This window comes from Halyomorpha halys, unplaced genomic scaffold, assembly GCF_000696795.3.
Source record: "Halyomorpha halys isolate HHAL.00 unplaced genomic scaffold, Hhal_1.1 Scaffold164.1, whole genome shotgun sequence".
Classification (NCBI taxonomy): Eukaryota; Metazoa; Arthropoda; class Insecta; order Hemiptera; family Pentatomidae; genus Halyomorpha; species Halyomorpha halys.
The window spans coordinates 1072852-1093987 of NW_027108420.1; the positions used below are offsets into that span (position 1 = coordinate 1072852).

Sequence of the window (21136 nt, forward strand, 5' to 3'; positions counted from 1 at the left end):
TTTTTATATTTCTATACTTACTGTGGTTATTATCTTATGGTTGTTATCTTGTTTTGTTTTTAGCCCTGAAGAAGGCTAGAAACTCTAGCCGAAACGTCGGCACATTAAACTAAGTTAGTCATACTTATTTGTGTTTCATTGACCGCACCCCCAACCATCTTCTCCTCACTTGAATAAAGATTTTAATAAATTCTAAATACTTCATCTTAATTTTTAAATATAATCTTTTTAATTTAATACACCTATTATTCGCCTTACTACCTATTACCCTATTATTCAGTTTACCCGTAACTAGAGATTATTGTCTATACCCAGATTTTCGTGCAATTGCATCACTTGTTTTCTACATTCAAAGCTCTTCAAACCTTGACAGAAATTCGAATCACGAAAGATATTTAAATAATACTAATTTTATGTTGCACCAAATTCCATGTTTTGGGGTTTCTGCTCAAATTTGCACAATTTGAGTTTTTTCTGCACAAGTTTTACTCTTTTTGGACTAAATTTTTGTTGTATGACATTTAATGCTGAACTAAATTTTCATATTATAAACATACAGCTATGTATGATAATATTTATTCATTTTATGATTTAATTTATAGTTTAGAATTGCCAAATTTGAGGCAAAAGAATGCATTGAATAATATATGAAGAGCCAAATTCAACCAAAAAAAAAGAACAAGTCAAAACGACTGACTATTCTTGGAATAGTATTAACCAGCGCTAGCTATAAAAAAGTCTCTCTAGAATAAACTTGTTATAGAGAACATTCAGTGTTCAAAGTTTTAGTTAATGGTATAGTTGTATGTACATACATAATAGAAAAGCTAATAGGAATTATAAAGGAATATATAAATAATAATAATTAAGGAATTATGAATATAATAAATAATGAAATCCTATTTGAAATTTTAGGAAAAAGTAAAAATGGAATTTTGAGTGGAAGAATATTTTTAAATACACCTTAATCTATTACCTTGCATTTTTTTTTCTAAAACTTGATGTAGTTTTAAGAAGTTGAAAAATTTAACTCCATTCTTCATAATAGGAATATAAAATTATTTAATACAATTAGCTTCCTGGTTGCTCTTCAATGATAGACAATGTTTTAGTTTTTTAATCTGAGATGTTCAGTTTTTTTATGCATGTTACCATAAATGTAAAGAAGAATTAGTGAGTTTAATTTAATTCAGACAAGGTTAGGTTAAGCACTCCATGTACATATTAATATTATAAATTAAACAATAAAATTGATGATTCCAGGATTTGGGTGTTTCATTCACATTTTGGGTTTTTACTGCACAATATTGGACATTTTAAGTTTTTTTAAATGCACAAAAATCTGGAATCTACTTATAACTAACTGAAAATAATTTACATACCCAAGGTCTGCATCATAGTAATCAACCTTATAATCTCTATCCTGGAAAAAAATATATAAACATATATACCAACAAGCAACCATTTATGTATATATATATATATATCCATCAATCAGGAAGTTAGATATAAATAAAAAGCTCTTTCTCAGATAACTGAACATTGATTTGTAAGTTGATTATTTACCTTTGGTTTTTCCCTTTTCTGTCTTGTCTTCAATTCTTTACAAGGTTTCTGGTTCCTAGGTTTTGGTTCATTGCAGCATTCTCTGTCCCTTACAACCTTAGGAATTAAAATTTATTGTCAGCTATATCTTAATTAAAAGTGATTTTAAAATACTGGAAGATTATTGATTGACCGTGTGTATAGATGAATGGAATATGAATATGGGTGCAGTCAAAAAAACTCAAATTGTATAATAATAATAATTATACTATTTTTATTGAGCCAACATTTCGCCCCACATTGCAGGGCTAAAAAAGATACAAACACTTGACATAGTTACAAAAAGGAAAAACAGAAAAAACATAAGTGGAAAATAACAGGGGTATAAAATGAAAAGTAAGATATAATAAGAAAAATTAAAGGTTGTAAATAGTAAATGAAAAGGGTAATAGTTGGTAAACGTTGGCTCAATAAAAATAACTTTCTTTAATATTTCTTCTCTTATCTATCTGTTACTATTACCCTTTTCATTTACTATTTACAACCTTTAATTTTTCTTATTATATCTTACTTTTCATTTTATACCCCTGTTATTTTCCACTTATGTTTTTTCTTTTTTTTCCTTTTTGCAACTATGTCAAGTGTTTATCTTTTTTAGACCTGACGAAGCCCTGCAACATGGGGCGAAATGTTAGCTCAATAAAAATAGTATAGTTATTTACTATTTGAGTTTTTTTTTACCACACCCGGACCATATTCCATTCATGATTTTAAAATATTTCCATTTTTTAGCATACCCTTACCAAATATTTTGTTTTATGAATTCAAATCCTAATGTATATACAGGTTCTATCAAAAAGTATTCTTATCAATTATTGAGTAAAATTAAGTTTATAAACTGTTGAGAATTCAAAGTAAATTGTTAAAAAATGAAAAGGGATATAGTTAGTAATGTATGCTTTATTTTCCCTTAGGTTTGTACTATAAACTGCACTAAAAAGTGATCAAATAAGATTTTATTTAACTTCAGGATATGTTATAAAAGGTGTTTTAAAAAACAATAAAATGTTTTTTTTATCGCAAATTGTAAAAATTGTGTAAAATTTAATAATTTGTGTAATTTCCTCCGTTATGCACTAGCTCTGCACCTACTTGGGCATACTGTCTATAATTTTCTTGCTGATTTCACAAGGAATTTCATCCCATAAACATTGCTGCTCTCAGTTGCTGAAATTTAAGAGGCTGCAGATGGTGGTCAAAAAGCCTTCTCTGCAGTGCATCCTACATGTACTCAATTGGATTGAGATCTGGAGACTAAGTGGGAAAGGGCAGATGTGAAGTGCTCTGGTTAAATACAATATTTTAAACAAAAGGACTATTCATCTTTTACAAAAGAGCGCTTAGAGATTAAGAAAAAATTTAACTTCTGGATTTTCTTTCCTAGGAAGTTGTTCGTTTTTATTTATTAAGATGTTGAGGTGAAAAAAACTTTCATTTAGAATATTAACACTGTTCTGTATTTGTTTGTACCATGTTTCAGGTTTCCCATATTATAATACTAGTGTTGTAATAGTGTAGTGTTGTGAATTTTAATTGATATGACAATATTTCAAATAATAAATAGATGCACCTAACAAAATGAGGAATTTTAGTGAAGTAATATTGGGAAACCTGAAATGTAGTACAACAAATATAGAATAGGTATAATATTATAAATGGAAGTTTTTTCACTTCAACATTTAAATAAATAAATTAACATGTTTCTTAATGGCTTTTGAGATTTGGGTAGATCTGAAATGAACTTTATATTAAAATAAGCAAAACAGTACATAGCACCATTCTGTAGAGGAAAGAAACAATTGTAATAGAAACAACCTTAAACTGTAAAAGATAATTTGGGACTTTTACAAAGAGATATAAATCACACAAATGTCATTAGATAATATCTTTCAGAGAAGGATTCTAATAATAATTAGGATTAATTATTAGGGTTAATATCTTTCAGGAACACAAAACCCAACATTCTGTTAGTTTTCCTGTATGAGCTGTTGAATAAAAAAGTAGTGTAAGTCATTGTGTTTTCATCAAATTCCAATTTTTACTTACACCACTTTTGCATTCAATGGCTAATATAATAACATCTATTATGAAGAGAATCTATGATATCCAAATTCAAAAGAAGTAGGAATAGGAGCTCATATTTTTGCTATCAAGCAGCCCTGGAAATATTTTTTTCCAAATGAAATATGTCATAGAATTACAGAAACTTGCCATTCTGTTAAAGCGTCCTGGAATATTTTTATAGGAATCCCCAATAAGGATAATACCTTCGGCATAAAAGAAGAACTGAATAACAACTAGGCAGTTCGTTTGGCAACAAAGTACATTTTTGGTACATACAATTGCTATTTCTCTCATGCAGAGTATCAACAACAGTGTACTAAAACTTCCACCCAGCTTAACACTGTTAATGTGATGTGAGGAGGTTCCAAAAATTTAGGTTTAATTTTATGTTTAAGTAGAAATCCCAATATTAAGCTCCAGTTGGATTATTCACTTAGATGTATTTTAAGTTATTATCAAATAACTCAGCTATCCAAAACACTTTTTTTCTTTAAATTGACATTACATAATACAAAATGGTACATCCAGCTGACAGTAACCTTTTTCTTTCACCACATGATTATTAATAACAATAATAAATTAATTATTACTGAAACTTGACATTAGTTACAAGACTTAAGTACTTCAATTACATATTGGTATGGTTATGTTTTTCCATTCATTTGAAATCAATTTTCACACCATACTGTAAACTAAGAGGTGCTTTAAATATGTTTGGTCCTCATAACTTTGGAAACTCTAGAGAAATTTTACTTCATTATATTGTTTTTTATACCTTTTTTGCTCTTAATATCATTAAATAATATTAACAGTTGAAAAAAAGGTATGGTAAATATTACACACACACTAATTAATTAATCATTTCATTTGTTTCTATATAAATGTTGGTAGTTTGAATACATGGGTCCGGGTAAAATTAGTATTGTGGTAAATACTGTTTGTTTATTGACCATTAAGTATTGTACCAATTTTATATTTATTTATGAAAAGATGCTTGGGGGGGGGGAGGAGTAAATAAGTAAAAACTTATTTGTGTTTTTCAGTTACCACACCCCAAAAAATTTTCTACTAATTCATTTTATTTATACGGCATATACTAAGTTACATAGACAAATACAGTCTGAAATTCGCCAGTTAAATAAAATTAAAACTAGGTTAAAAAGTGACCATGTTAATCAAACAAGGAATCTTAGTAATAAAAATGAAGTTGTTGCAAGGAGAAAATAAAAACGGATTTTATTTATAAAACCTACTCTAAACTTATTTTTTTTATCTTGGATTTTATTATTTTATTTAATTCTGCGGTCAATTTTTATTTTAAATACACATTTTTGGTATAAAGCTAGGAAATGATTGTACATTATATCGGATTATAGGAGATGTAAATGAATATGTGTTTATTCAATTATTAGCATATAATTCATTCCTAATTTAGAATTTTCCAACCGCATAATTTTATTTTATTTATTATTTGTTTAGTTAGTACATATATAAGTGTATAAAACTTACAATTAGACTGGAAGGATTAATCAAAATAAAAAGGGGTTTGGGCAGAGTAACAACAAGAGTATCTCAATAACTAACTTTTATTAATAGAATCATATGGTATCTATAGATACATGGTTTGTTAAACTTAAAGATAGCTAATACTATTAGTACGAAGTTCTTATTGTTATACAGCTAACTTATACTTTATTAAATATTTAAAAAATTCCTAAATTTTTGTACTTATGGCAAATGTATAAATTTTTTTTAATCCACCTCCCCCAAATGGATATTACATCGCCATAGTACTTTTTTGTCTATTTTTTCTGGATTTTTTTTCCTAGGACTGTAAAATAGAAACAAAGAACTTACATTAACATTATGCAGATATGATAAATAGGCTGGCCATATAAATCAAGATTCAGAAAAAAAAAATTTTAAATAAAATTAGTCAACTCAACCATAATTTTAACTTAAATAGCAAGATTTATTAAATATAGATAGATCAATAAGGAGGTAAAAAAATATCAGAGAGGCCTCTTGATATGTCCAATGAAGATCAAACGCCTCTCAGTCTGTTCGCCTTCCAGCGAACAGCCCTGAAGAAGGCTAGAAACTCTAGTCAAAACGTTGGCACATTAAAATAAGTTAATCGTACTTACTTGTGTTTTTCATTGACCGCACCCCCAACCATCTTCTCCTCATTTATACATATAATATATATAAAAAAATTTTTGATATTAAATTAGTTGTTGCAATTGTAGGATACTTGTAAATGAATATGGGGTAAATCCGAAACATGGTACAAGAAATATTGTGTTCTAAATGGAAGTTTTTTCACCTCATCATATTAACAGTCTATTATTTTTTTTCTGATACTGTATAATATTTTTTTAAATAAATTTTTTTTTTTTTTATAAATGTACATTGAACCATTCATAATGACCTCCCTTATTTTCTTTTCTACGAAAAGTCCATAATAAACTTGCTAAAATTGACTTTCTAAACAAATTGCCTCATCCTAACTGCTGGGGTTTCTGACTACCCAGACCTGAGGCTTTCCATGATTGCTTAAGTCTCCTTTAAAAATAATTGAGGAAGTAACAGAGGTCTCAGTACTTGTTGACAACTAGCTCCCTCCAACCCCCAACAAAAGCCGAATAATTCCAGAATTAGTTTTGAATGAATTTAGATAGGTACTTGATTAACAAATAAATAACAATCCTTGGTTGTCACAAAGAAGTTGTTTGGAAGAGTAGATTAATTATATATAATTTAAGAGTTAATAATTTAATTATAGTTAATTTAAGAGTGTAATAAAATTTAAATATTGCATTTTAAAATATAATTATATTTTTCCATTACCTTACTCAATTTATTATCTTCTGATGGGATCTTCATACAAAGAACAAGGCGGGTCATGATGCCCTCGCCCTCTTTACATTCACAACTTGACCAGGGGCCAACCCACCATCTAAATCCCAGCACAAATATGAGTAAATATATAAAATCAACATTTTTTCTATTTCAATAAACATGTGAATCTTTTTTTTTTATTTTATAAAGGGTTTATTTTGAATTAAAGCAAACTAATCATTTTTATTTTGGTTATGAATATTCTTAAGTTGTATATTACGTCACATATTCTTCTTATTCTTATTCTGAGTTTTAGTGATTGGTAATTAAAAGAAAATATTATTATTACAGTCAAGTTTCTTTACACTAGATTTTTTGTTTTGACGAAAGGGTTCATAGAGATGAAATACTTTATGAAACTGCAATTAACACAATTGACTATAACCGAGGTTATAAATATGGCTACATCAGGCCAAAAGCATTTGATTAGCTGAATAATATTCGAAATTTAAATGGGAAATGAATGGGGAGATCACGATGTAAAACAAATTGCTACAGTGTATGCATCACACAACTTTCGCATACAAAAAGATTTATATTGCAAGAGGTAAAATAACAAATATCAACTTTATTTCTGCCAAGGATACAACAGTTTAAGAAAAGATAACGGAGTCATGCACATATGAATACAATTGGAAGAGATCAGTCGGTCTGAGCTTATTCCACTTTTAAACTCCTATTCCTGTTTTTCTCCTTTAATTACTAGTCAAATTCTTTAATATTTAGAACTTATCTATTATTTAATATTGTTTATGATGGGAATTTCACTGAGGATCAGATCTATCTGACATTTAAAATCACTTAATTTTACATTGATTTACCGAGTTTGATCAAAATTGTTAGAGCCATTTTTTGAGAAAATCTTAATAAAAGTATAAAATCGACTCTCAAAAGTGGCACTTCTGGTTGATCAATTTTAATTAAAAAGTTGCTGTAACATCCCCTTACACATACACATGCACTCGATATGTAATTTCAATTTTGTACAACTTTTTGTTTTTGAGCTAGGCTGTCACACACAAACCATTTTGTGAGACTTACTAAATGTATGACTTACACATATTCCATATATAGGTAAGTCAAAATTAAGTAAAAAACTGACAAGACTGACTGAGAAATCTTAAATTTGATGGCTTTATACTAACTTTTTTATTATTACTTGCCTGGTCATATCTGACATATGGGAAGTTATCTACAGGTAGCCAACCTATTCAAACAATGGTGGAGGGGTAAAGTCAAGTTTTCATTCCGTGAGATCGCCATGGAATAAAAGTCAAACCCCTGCTCCCAGGCCAGATTCAAATCGGTGAGTAATGAGGTTGTTAAGATAGATTTCTCAACTCTCTTGGCTACAAACGGCCCTGGCTCTATACTAACCAAAGTCGTACTAACACTATCTGTTCTGAACTCTTTAAAGAAAGTTTACTATACTTTGGGTTTAAACAATATTTTTAGTATAAGTACATACTGGTAACTCCATGAATATCAGTATATAAGTAAAATAGGAGAGAGCATCCCTAATGTAGTTTAATCATGGGGAAAAAATATAAAACAATATTTTTTCATTTTGTTTCAGTATAAATGATGTGAGCCAGATAGCAACAAACAATTTTCATTTTAGATCATAGTTTCACAATCCAAATCATCTAATCAGGAATTTTCAGTTTTCTGATTGCCTAATACAACTATCTGGGATTGATACCTTCATACGCTGCCTTAAATATCAATTTATGGTACACTTTTATGATTATAACATGCTTTCGTAACTATAAAAATTATAAGTATACTTACTTGGCAACACAAAGACGTTGATTACATGTTCTTATTACATCTTCAGGTTTTATTTTATCATAACAATATTTGTCATCAACTTCTCCACTCCTTGTTTCGATGCAAACGGCTCGAGCTCGCTTCAAATTTTATTTACAAAAATTGGTATTAATATCCAAGAGTTCTTATATTTAATCAAAAATTTATTACTGATTATGCTATTTATGTACTGAAGTAGTATATTTTATCCAAAATATATCACAATATAATAGTTACTTTCTAATGGTTAATAATGAGGTGTATTCAGATTTCTAATATGTACATTTATTTTTTTACTAAACGTAATATTTTGTTTATTATAACAAGAAGAAATTTCTAGAATTAGAGTGTCAAGAGCTTAATTAAGACTAATGGTGCAATGAGGGTTCTGGAACAATAATTGGAGGAATGCCTTGCTGAGGCATTAAGACATGAAGGATGAATTATGAAAAACTTAAGATAAATTAGCTTGCAAAGATGTTACAATAATTTTCTGAACTATAAATTTAGAATGAAAAAGAGGAATACAATGGTAATGAGCAGATATTGGATAGCTAAAATGTTTTTCATATCAATAATATGTTAAAAGAAACCTGACATTACCTCCGCATGTTTGCCATAATAAGAAGTTTAAGAATCAGGAAAAAAGTACATCATTTGGATTTTTAAGATGTTAAAATAGTATGAAAAGAAAGTAATAGTTTTAGAAAAAACTTTTGGAAGCTATTACAATAGCAGAAAATCAAAATTATGCAATAACTTAAAAAATGGACAAAAAAAATTTAAATGTAAAATATGCTGAACTCCTAAGAACATTAAAACAAATAAGAAACACCACCTCAAAAACAGGAAAAGTCGAAAAATAATTCTAACAGAGTGCTCTGTTGACGAATTGAAGCCTCAATATGAACAAAGTTAGTGTAAAACAGAAATGGAAAAAGTGACAAATATTTTGCTGGGTTTTAAAATACAAGGTAATTTAGGATTTGCTTCCAACATATTTTTGAAAAAGTAATAAATTTTTCCCAATCAGGAAAAGAATATTTTAGCTTATTAAATTTTAACAGTATTATAGTTTTGGTAAGAAATTTGTGTATAATATTAATTTATTTATTTTAAACATAAAAGCTCCAAAAAAATGACCAACTAAATAACAGCTGAAAATAAGAGAAGAAAACAAACAAGATAAATTTTAATAATTTACAAGTACTTGCTTACTTTTATATGCATGAAACTATATTTTGGTATTGTAATTGGGGTGAGGAGTATTGTGCTTTGAGAATGGTCAATGAATTAGGGCAGAAACATAATGTGTTCCAAATGATTTTCCTCAATCATTTTCATCGATATTTTCAATTATAAATTAATTAATTTTGATATTTTTTATTAATGATTGGTAAGTATCTCTACTTATTTTAAATTTCTTCTTTCATCTGATTACATACACCTTTTCTCTCTTTTATTCTTCCCTTATTCACTTTTCCTTATAATCTGTATTTACTTTTACTAATCCGTATTACTGTACATTTTTTGTCCATTGTACCACTTATAATGTTTTCTTTCACTTACATTATGTTGAATTTCAATTTTTATTATTTATACACAACACTTATTGAATTTTTAATTAGTTTTCATACATTTTGAAAATTATTCTTTATCTAAAATTTTTGGAATTTTATATCTTTGTTTCCATTTTATCATGTATATTGAGTTCTCTTGCACATTGTTATATATTGTTCTTACCTTTGCAATATTATAATTTATCATCTTATTATATCATCTGCTATTTATTTAAATTTGTTGCTAAAGAAATTATATATATATCAAACAAACTAAGAAACACTATATATTGTAATATTCCAGATTTATTAAAATAGATAAAAGAAAATTCAATAGTTTTTATTATTCTCAGATCTAAAGTTTAGCATTGATGATTACAAGGTTCAAATGGGGAGATTAAATATTAAATAGATATGAGAATTTTATTTTAAATTATATAACATTATTGACTCTTATCTCAGGGTGGGTTTTCCAGATAATCAGAACACAATGACGATTAACTAAATTAATAGTTACTTTTACAAATATAATTATATCCTAGGTAGAGCAAACTAACAAATTATATAATTTTCTTATCCGATTATATATTCTTCTTACCACCGGTGATCTAAACAAAGAGTGACTTTCTTCCTTCAATGATATAATATTCTTAGATGACTGGTGACTCTTGATGTCTTCTTTCTAACGATGCTACCTCTGACAGCAGACAAAGGATGGTACTCATCCAGGAGACGTCCTATCTGCCGCCATCCTCAAACCACAGGAATGCCTTTTGAAATCAAAATTCTGTTATTGAGAGAGCAGTGTGACATGGGGCGATGTCATGATGGAGCATCAATTTGTCTGCAATATATGGTCTCATGCAAATGACCCTTTATCTAGGCCTTTCAAAGACGTCTTTATAAAAAACTTTGTTAACAGTTTGTTTACAGGACCAAATTCTTTGTGGGCAATTCCCCTTCTGTAAAAAAAAAAAAATCAGCATTGATTTGATTTTCAATTTACTCATTCAAGCTTTCTTTGGGCGAGGAGAGTTTGCAGAGTGTCTCTCCTCACTGTGTCTCTTAGTCTCAGCATCTTATTCAGAAATCCATGATTTATCACCTGTGATCACACAGCTAAAAAATTTTGCTCATTAGCGATTCTGTCAAGAAGATCAAGACACTTGTTTTTTCAAATGTCCTGCTGAATTGTGAAATTTTTCGGTGCTTCGAAGTTTTTGGTAACAGACCTTTCGCATGTACAAATATTCAGTCAAAATTTGATGAACAGTAAATTTGTTTAAATTTACGAGTTCACTCAACATTTTTAATGTTAAACGATGGTCTGATCACACAAGAGTGTTCATACGTTCTTTCACATGATGTTTTCATCAGTTTTCGAAGTTGAAGGCCGCCCTGAATGGTGTCCTGTGAGCCAGCAAAACACTTGAGCTCGGGATAAAGAATGTTTCACATAGGCCTGTTTTAACTTTTCAAATTTTGTACTTGCTGATTCTTTAAGCTTAACACAGAATTTAATGGCACAACATTGCTCCAAATTCCGCTTTTCCATTTTGCGTGATGCGCAACATCACTAATAGCAGTAACAAAAATCACATAGTTAACAGGAGTTGAAACTCCCACTGAGCTATGGCAGGGTACTGATACACGTGCTCTATTAAGGACAACAGCTTAGGGTTACCAGATCATTTGTAGTGTTGCCAGTCTAACTACCTTTCTGCCACAACTCTTATATATATAATTTTTTTTCCTCGAAATTATTGTCGCTAGCTCGCTCTTTTTTTCAGCCCTAATGAAGATCTGAAATTCAGGCTAAAATATCAGCACAAGCAAAATCAGTATTACTTATTTGTGTTTGTCATTCCTGTCTGCACCCCTGATCTTATGTGTATATATATACACACACATTATGTTATCTAGTTAATATAAATGGTATCTTAAAGCCTCTTTCAAATTTCTTTTCTTTATTATAATGATTTCAATATATTAAGATGCAAGGACTAAACTACTTATTTATTACAATTCAAATGATAAATCAGTTAAAGTATTAAGTCAAGGACACTCTAAACTCACCTGAGTACCACCTCCACACATGGTTGAACATTCATCCCAAAATAGAAAATTCCATTTATAGATAGGTGTGTGGAGTATATTTGGTTCAGGTAGCGCATATTGATAGTGCATACCCATATTTATTTCATCTGGACATTTTATCTGTAAAGTAAATATAAAATTATGTTAATGCAAATTTATTAACTGAATGAAATGATCATACATTAACTTGAAAAAAATAAATAAATAATTAACAACTTACACTAACAGTTATCGGAATTTGCACAGCACCTTTGACAAATACCCTTTCAATATTCATTTTGTTCTGGTACACCCCACTTGCACCTCCACAGTCAAATTGGCCTGGAAGTTGATCATTACTCCTGTTAAACGGAGAAAAACAAAAACATATACATAATCGCTTAAATTGATTTTATTAAAATAATCGATGTTCTAATTAAAACTCCTTTTTTTAAAAAAATAAATCTACCTAACGGTAGATATTTAATGATTTAGTAAAATTTATTTCCTCCCTAACAAGGTTGTTGGAACTGGAATCCGAATTCAGAATGTTTCAGGTTAGCAACATTTATCAACGTCTTTCTGATATGAATTTTGTATATGGATTCTGCAACACTAATGCTAGAACACTAAGCAAAACAGTCATGTGTGATGAATTTACCTTCTCTTTCACTCTTCTAGTATTGGTTCTGGGTTTTCGTTCCAACACCTCCTCGGCGTTTTTATGCCTGCTTTCTCATGTGTCTCGATGGGATGATCCTTGATCCCTTAGACATTGTGAATTTCATTTGTGGATGAATGGCATTGCGTGTCCTTGAACTTCTCTTTTAGGGAAACATCACTGTTATTCACTCTATACTGCTCTAGCATTACAGTTGCAAGATCCATATACAAAATGCATATCGGCAAGTTGAGTAATCAAAACCACAGGCATGATTAACTAAAACTAAGTCTTTCCAAATAAAACAAAATCACAAATAAAATGCATATGCTTGAAAAGATTGGAGTGAGGCAATCTTTCCCAGGTATTATAGCACCAAGTCAGACAGTTTTTCATTAAAATCTCTCATAATAGCAAGCAGGAATGTATTGGAAGGTAGTTCAGTAAAAACTGAGGCTGTAACCGCAGAAATTAGCGAATAAGGAGGAATTAGTACCCGCACCTCTTACCTTCTACATCCACATTTTTTTTTTACTTTCCATTTTTAAAAAAATATAACAAATTAAAAGGTAATAAAAAAAGTGATTATACATTTGGAAAACTTACTTAAAAGAGAAGTTTATGTGAAATGTGCAAAGCTCAGACTAGAAAATTTATTTTGGTAAGATAACAATAAATTTTTTCAAAATTTAGCATTTCCACATTTTTTTCAAAATGTTGATCATTATAACCACATTAAAAAGGGGTTTAGATCTTGTGTAGCATATAATCTTTAAGTAAATTTAACGAGGTTTCCAACAGTCATTTCAATTTTGCCCTGGATAAAATAATTTTATCCTTATGGTTGAGATATCAGGGGTCAAGAGCACATTTTTTGTCATAATATCACTCAAGATGCTATATATACATATATATGCAGGTCAACATACTCCAGATAGTGATTGTCATAGTATCACTCAAGATGCTATATATACATATATATGTAGGTCAACATACTCCAGATAGTGATTGTCATAGTATCACTCAAGATGCTATATATACATATATATGCAGGTCAACATACTCCAGATAGTGATTGTCATAGTATCACTCAAGATGCTATATATACATATATATGTAGGTCAACATACTCCAGATAGTGATTCTGCATCTTGAGTGATATTATGACAAAAAATGTGCTCTTGACCCCTGATATCTCAACCATAAAATAAAATCTCAGTTTTGTACTTAAATATAAAATATATATATATTTTTTTTTTGCATAGTAACCCTAGCAGCAGGAGTTTATTTCTAAAAAAAGTGTACATACTCCATGTGGCACAGCATGCTATATGTATTGGGTTGTAAAATTTATTTTAAGTTTGTAGCGTTTTTTACTGGTGATTTCAATATAAAAACTTCAGATTCTTGTAAATATTTTTAATCAATTATGTATGACTCATTTATCTATTACTTGTTGCCATCTTTCAGGTAATTTTTTAATTCCGTCCTCCCGGAACTTATCAGATTTTTGCACAATGAACTCCTCTATGTGCATTTTGCAGTCCTCGAGTGAATTAAAGTGTTTTCCATTAAGAGAGTATATAACAGGTAAATAGAGTACGTGGGGAATTGCATCCCAGCAAAACTCCAATAATTTCTGCTGGATCTGCAAAGGCACATGAGGACGGATGTTATCGTGATGGAGAACTATGAGACACTTGCATGAGATATGTTTAGTGTTTCTGCGATATCCCGTGTTATAGAGTGTGGGTTATCTGTGACCAATGCTTGAATTTGGTCATCATCAACAGTTGAAGTACGACCCGAGCACTTTGCGTCTTCCAAATCAAAATTTCCGGTTCTGAACTGAGCAAACCACTTACAGACAGTGCTTTCTCCTAAGGCATCTTCGTCATACACACAGCAAACCGTCTGTGCAGCGAAAATAAAAAATCATTAAATGACAAAAATGAATTGTTTTCTCTTCCATTTTGAGCAAGCAAAATCCTTAAAGATAAGGAATCTTGGTTGAAACTGATGCATAAAAGCACCTTAACTAATCTTTTTTTAGAATATGTAAACATTATTGACCAAGTAAACTTGATTTTATAAACATAGAGAGGATTAAATTGAAATATTGAAAAACGCTACGAACTTATTTTACAACCCAATATGTAATGTGAAGTTAACAATGTAATGTGTTATACTACTATACTAAAAATGTTAAAAGAAAAGATAGCATAAACCAAAAAAAAAGAAATAACAGAAAACAAATAAAGTATGAAATACAATAGCTGAAATATTGCAATTAGAATATGTGATTAGAGAGGGCAACTAATTATTTAATACAATAGATAACAAAAATTAAAAGTAAATGGATAATGAAAATAAATGAATATAAATACAGGGTAGATGTGGGAATTAGCTATTGACCTAGAATGAAACATAATTTAACTTAATTGTTATTATATAAGAGGTACAATTGGGGTACATATGTTGATCAAATTCTATATTAGAGATGAAGTGCGCCAGCTCTTTTTTGTATGTTCTGAAGATTTCAGATTGCTTAAGTGGCCATGTGTCTCAATGCGTTATGGAGGTTTATATTAAATTGAACCTTTGTTGATCATCTAAGGTGCAGTCAAAAAGTAAATGATTAAAAGTTTGTGGAGTTTGTCCGTCGCAATTACAGAAATCAGTGTTAGTTATGTGAAATCTCTTACAATGGTATTTGGACGGTCCATGTTCTGTCAGTTGTTGAGTCAGTTTGTAATGTGTACTTTTTATTTTGTTATAATTTCGAGAAGTTATTATTAGATATGTATATATGAAGGGGTCGTCGTTTAGTCGAAAGTTGCCAGCATCTGTCCCAGTCCTCAATGAGGTCAGTTCTTATGGAATTTTTAATGTAGGATAAGGGAACTGAACTGTAGTCGATGGGAAGATGAGTATCACTAGTGGCTGATTTTGCCAAGCTGTCGGCTCTTTCACTACCGTAGACCCCACTGTGACTTTTAACCCATTGTAATGAAATTTTAATATTTCCATTCATAATTTTGATTAGGTTGTGTCTAATTGCCTCGGTAAGTAAGTTGTGGTTTTTCGAATTTTTTACACAGTATTAATAATTTATTGTGTTCATATTTGTTTTGGTCGGTATAAATATTGATTGTTAGTAAGTTGGAATTGTCTAAGTCTTCAATGCATTGTGTTAATTTGGCTTGCAGTGATGGGTGAATCCATTATTTAGATTTTTCTTAATTTCAATACTGTTTTGTCCGATGTCTTTGAGGTTAATTTTTTTTGTAGTTCCTGATTCCCAGGCAAGTACAGCATATAAAAGTTTCGAGACTATGGCACCTTCATATATAACTCTTAGTGCTTCCACAATTAGTCCCCACGTCTGTCTTGCGGCAATCAATCCGTTTATTGTCCGTAGTGTTTTGTTTGCTACTGTGTCGATAAGCGCTTTTCAGTTCAGTTTCTGTCAAAAGTCACTCCTCAATAAGTCATGGTATTTGTTTGTGACAGAGTTTTAGAGTTCAGCTGTATGTTAATTTTGGGAAGTTTATGTTTTCTGAGATAAGATGCGGTACCTTCGTAAGGTGGAAGGAAAGACACAATGAGATAGGATACGGAACAGTACCATTCGGACTAACCTCGGAGTCATACCAGCTGAGAGCATCCTAGAGGGGCACAAGCTAAGATGGTTCGGACACCTTTGGATGGACCAACAAAGAACTGCCAAAAAGACATATGAAAATCGGGTGGAGGGAAGAAGGCCAAGAGGAAGACTACGCATTTCCTAGGAGAAGAGTGTTAAGGAGGATGGATATAGACCGGAATAGGGAGAAGGGAGATGGTCCAAGAGTGAGATATCTGGTCCAGACTGCAAATTTTAATCTGCACAAGCGGTAAAGGGGATAAAATGATTATGATGATGTAAATATAATCTATAATATATTTATCTATAATTGTAAATAATTATAATTTATAATAAAAACTGTTAATATAAATCACTCACAAAGGATTATTCAAAAAGAATGTTGAATTAATTGAGCTTCCTATGATGATATAGCAAGAGGATGGATCCAGCTCCCGGATAAATATCACACTTGTTCCAATTGGAAGTTTAAGAAATGGATAAACACCTGAAAATAACGACACATATATTTCATTGTTAAGTAAACAATAAGTCTACACTCTAAAAAGGTTCTAATAACAAAATGATTTTTCAGTATAAAAAGCTCCTTGACTTTTAGTCTTATTTCCCTAATTTTTTTGTCTTTTAATGCTTATGGTATTTTTATATTTCTTTTTTAACTAATTTTTTGTTGGTTATTATTTCTGTTTTCATTAACTGTCTTAATACTTTTTGTAATTCTTGTTTATTTATACTTTTCACTGTAGATCTTATTTTTATTTTCTTTGTGTATTTATAAAAATACATTATTTATAAATACATAAATTATTTATATAAATAAATGTTACCATATTTTAGTGATTTAGTCACATCTTAGTTTACTTTTATTTCATGTTATCTATTCTTTTTCTTTGTAACATTGTTTTAGTTGTTTGTATCTTTTTTAGCCCTGATGAAGCCCTACAACATGGGACAAAATTTTGGCTCACAATAGTTTAAGTACTATTTCAGTTTGTTTTTTTTACTGCACCTGGACCATATTTTGTATACTACAAATGGTCAATCAATGATCTTCCAAAAAAAAAAAAATTAAAAATTCTAATATAATTCTGATAGCATAAAAAGATAACATCACTTCATAAATATTTCATTAAAACTAAAATTAAAAAGGAAATGAGGGTTAATCTCTTACTGCAATGTTGACAACAAGGCAGAAAAGACTTTTTACAGTTTAATTGATTAAAAAATGTTTTTAATAAAAGTTTTTAAATAGATGAAGGACAAAATAGTTTTCTAATGAATACAATATAAGCAAAGTAATGAGAGTAGAACTAAAACAATTTTAGGATTCACAGGAAGATTATTATGAAAGTTATGACTGAAGATGCCATGGATCCAAAAGTCATTCAATAGAAATATTCTTAATAAAGAAGATATAATTCACTAGGTCTTCCTAGATACTAAAAAAAATCTTTGTCATTAGTACTGAATTTAACACGTTGACTGCCACGGTACTTTTTAAGATTTCAGTCTGGGAAGCCAATTTAAGTTTGGCCAATTAAGCTAAGTAAACAAACTATGAGTTATCTTGTAGTTGGCAGGCAACGTGTTAAAGGCTAAAATTCTGAAAGAACCAAAGTGAAATTTTCCTAAGAATAAGGGATATAATTATAATATATAATAGTTCAAATAACAAGCATTTTTGTTATATAAATATATATATATAAATAAAAAAGTGAATTAACTGGAAGTTCTAGGAACATTTTTTGTTTAAAAAAAAAAAGGCTTGAACAGCCCTAATGAAGCCCTACAAAGTGGGGCAAAATGTCAGATAATAAATAGTTGAAAACTATCTTGTTCTTTTTTACTGCAACTCTGACCATCTTCTTCATATGTTAAAAATATTTTATAAACTATGAAGGAAGATTAAAAATTACAGACATACCTATTACTTTTGGTTCATTAAAAATTCCTTCAATGATTCTACATTCGGTGCCATTTCCATGGCATTTACCACAACCATCTTCTTTACTCTCTGAATCTATGACGTAATCACAACCTACTCTCTGAAAATAAAACATAAAATTGTTATTATATGATGGGATATTAGTAATTCAGCAACCAATGTTTGATTATTGACAATATTTTATCAGAAATTTTACAACTAAAATTGCGAAGATAAGGGAGTTTTATCTAAATAAAGGGAGTTAAAATTTTGTGACATACAATATATAAATATAAAAATTGACAGCAATAAAAGGAAGGAAAGTACAAATAAATAAATATATTAGATCTGGTTTGTTTTTAAAAATTATTTTTTTAATCCTTTACAGAATAATAACCCTTAACAATAATTTTAATTTGTAAATTATTTACCCGACAATTCCCCTGAATACAAACATTGTTAGTACCAGGAGTGCATGGCGTACCGTCAACGACAACTGGTGAACGGATGCTAACTTGTTTCAGTTCATTTATACAGACCAGTGCACATTTCATTTCTGTAAAATAAATAATAAAAAAAGGGTGAAATATGTTTTAGTTTTATGGTTCTTTTAGCTACATATTATTTATACAGAGGGATAAATGATATAAAACCTGGCACTTTTATTTTTTAACTACTAACATAAAAACATAATGAGCTATAAAATAAAATTAAATAACTTGTAAGACTACGCTGGGCTAGGAATGTCGCACTACAATTCAGCTCTACAGAGAGTTATGACTAAATCTCTATACAGAAATAGACAAGTGAGAAGACCAAGACTGTATGGCTGCACACAGTAAACTACTTGTACTGGTACAAGTAAACTACTTGGTGTCAGAAATTGGAGGTCAGGGGCAATAAACAGAAAAAAAACTCGCAATCTATGCTGAAGCAGGCCAAATCTCAAATGATACATCCCAATTAGCTTGAAAGGTTGAATTCGAGGGAGCTGCCATAATGTAGGAAATACTAGCGCCCATGTGGCCAACAGTCAAAACTCACTTTCTCCAGCGCTCTCTGTGGTAAGAGAAGTAATCCGGCTGATGAGAGAGAGTCATCTTGACTTCTGCCAGCAGTCCATTTTTTCTTTTTGTCTCTCATCAGGAAAATCTACCGTGAGTGAGTAGAACTCCTGGAGTTGTTCCCAAAAGCAGAGGAGAGAGAGGCATAAGAATGTGGAGGGAAGAAGGAATCATGGAGTAAGTCCATCTAGCAATAGCTAACATCCACATCTTCATCAACCACCTCAATTTTATATCTACAATTTCCATAGCCCTGTCATTCAAAATTTTACTAACCATCTAATCAAAATGTTTCATTCGGCCACCCCTACACCACTTGTAATTTACATAATAGAATTTTATTATCACCAATCATGTATTATTTTTCATTTATAAACAGTCCACTCAAACCCAACCAGCCAACCAAAAGTGAAGTGTGTCTGGCACTTCAGTTGAAGGCATATTTCATACAGTTGGTCTGTGAGATACCACATAATTTTGTGTACACAATTTAGTATCAAGTGAATAAATAAGCAATTAATAATATGATAATTACCTTCAAAAAAAGAAGTGAAGCTATCCCACATATAATAACGTCCTCTGTACGATCTTTTATCGGTCATTTTACACTGTACTTGACGAAAACTAGTTGCATAACCACTACACATCTGTTAAACATGACTAAACTTAACAGATTTAAAGATTTAATGAAAAATATTAGTAAACTTAATTTTTCTTTTTTTAAATAGAATATTTATTTAAAAATACTTTTTGCAATAGGTTTATGATCGCTGACCTTGTATTGTTGAATATATTAATGGTCAGCAGTAATGTAGTTCTACAGAAATAAAGGATCACTATGAATTGGTGGCTATCTTTTTATCATTCATTTAATTTTTATATCTATGAGCCTCCAGTTTAGTTATTTATTTAGATATCTCTTTTTTTCTTGAGCCTTACAATTTTACCATTGTATAAATATCTCATTTTAATTCCATATTATTACTAATATTAGCTGAAGGAGCTAGGCTGTAATGTAGAAGTCAATCTTTAGTTACCTCCTTATTTTCTCCCATTTTGATTACTTTTTGTTATATATACCAACAGGTATATATAACATACAGTATATACAGGTACAACCCCTATATATCATCAGAGCCCTGTTTCATAATGAAAGCTAATAATACTAGTTCAAAATACAAGTATAGAAACAATGTGTTAATTACACTAATACTTATTTTTTTTCATAATAGGGAGGACTATTAGTGATATTACAGGAGTTAAAAAGTACTAAAGTACAAGTCAGTGTAATTGTATTAAATTAAATCGACAAGACTAATAGTATTAGTTTATACTTTATTATGAAACAGGGCCCAGGTTGTACTGTTGATGGCAGCAACCGATTTGATGGACTTAGGATTTATTGTAGAGATTTTAAATCTTGAATTAAACTTTTATTGTTAATATTGTGTGCATGAAGCTATTATTAGCAAGAAAGCTGTAATCAGCAGTATTTTGACAAACTATTGCATATTGTTCTGAAATACCATTCTGGTGTTATTTTTCAATTAATTCCTGTTACTAACACATTATGAATACATGCCACAATAAATTACAAAGACAGTTTTAACCACTCAGAAAAAATGCAGAACATAAATTTATTACATAAAAATACAGAATTTATTAACTTAATTTCAATAAAAAAAAAAAAAAAAAGATTCCAGCCAACAACAGCTACACATATTTAAATTCATTGAAAATAAAGAAAGTAATAAGAAATATTTTTAAAATTTATTAATCTTCTTAAATATAAATAACCTAATAGACAAAGTTAGTAAAATTTCTTCT

General features: G+C 29.8%; 1 protein-coding gene across 3 annotated transcripts in view; it reads right to left on the reverse strand.

The window, feature by feature from the left end:
- Positions 1-21136, reverse strand: part of LOC106678859 (A disintegrin and metalloproteinase with thrombospondin motifs 6) — a 36123-nt gene that overhangs the window by 1306 nt on the left and 13681 nt on the right. For all 3 annotated transcript variants that reach the window (XM_014417653.2, XM_067046741.1, XM_014417654.2), the window contains 10 exons: positions 19845-19956; positions 18677-18801; positions 18246-18366; positions 16682-16808; positions 12256-12376; positions 12015-12155; positions 8362-8480; positions 6520-6628; positions 1567-1662; positions 1383-1423 (listed from right to left, as the gene is read on the reverse strand). In XM_014417653.2, coding sequence (XP_014273139.1) covers positions 1383-1423; positions 1567-1662; positions 6520-6628; positions 8362-8480; positions 12015-12155; positions 12256-12376; positions 16682-16808; positions 18246-18366; positions 18677-18801; positions 19845-19956 — 1112 coding nt within the window. The remainder of the gene's footprint in view (positions 1-1382; positions 1424-1566; positions 1663-6519; positions 6629-8361; positions 8481-12014; positions 12156-12255; positions 12377-16681; positions 16809-18245; positions 18367-18676; positions 18802-19844; positions 19957-21136) is intronic.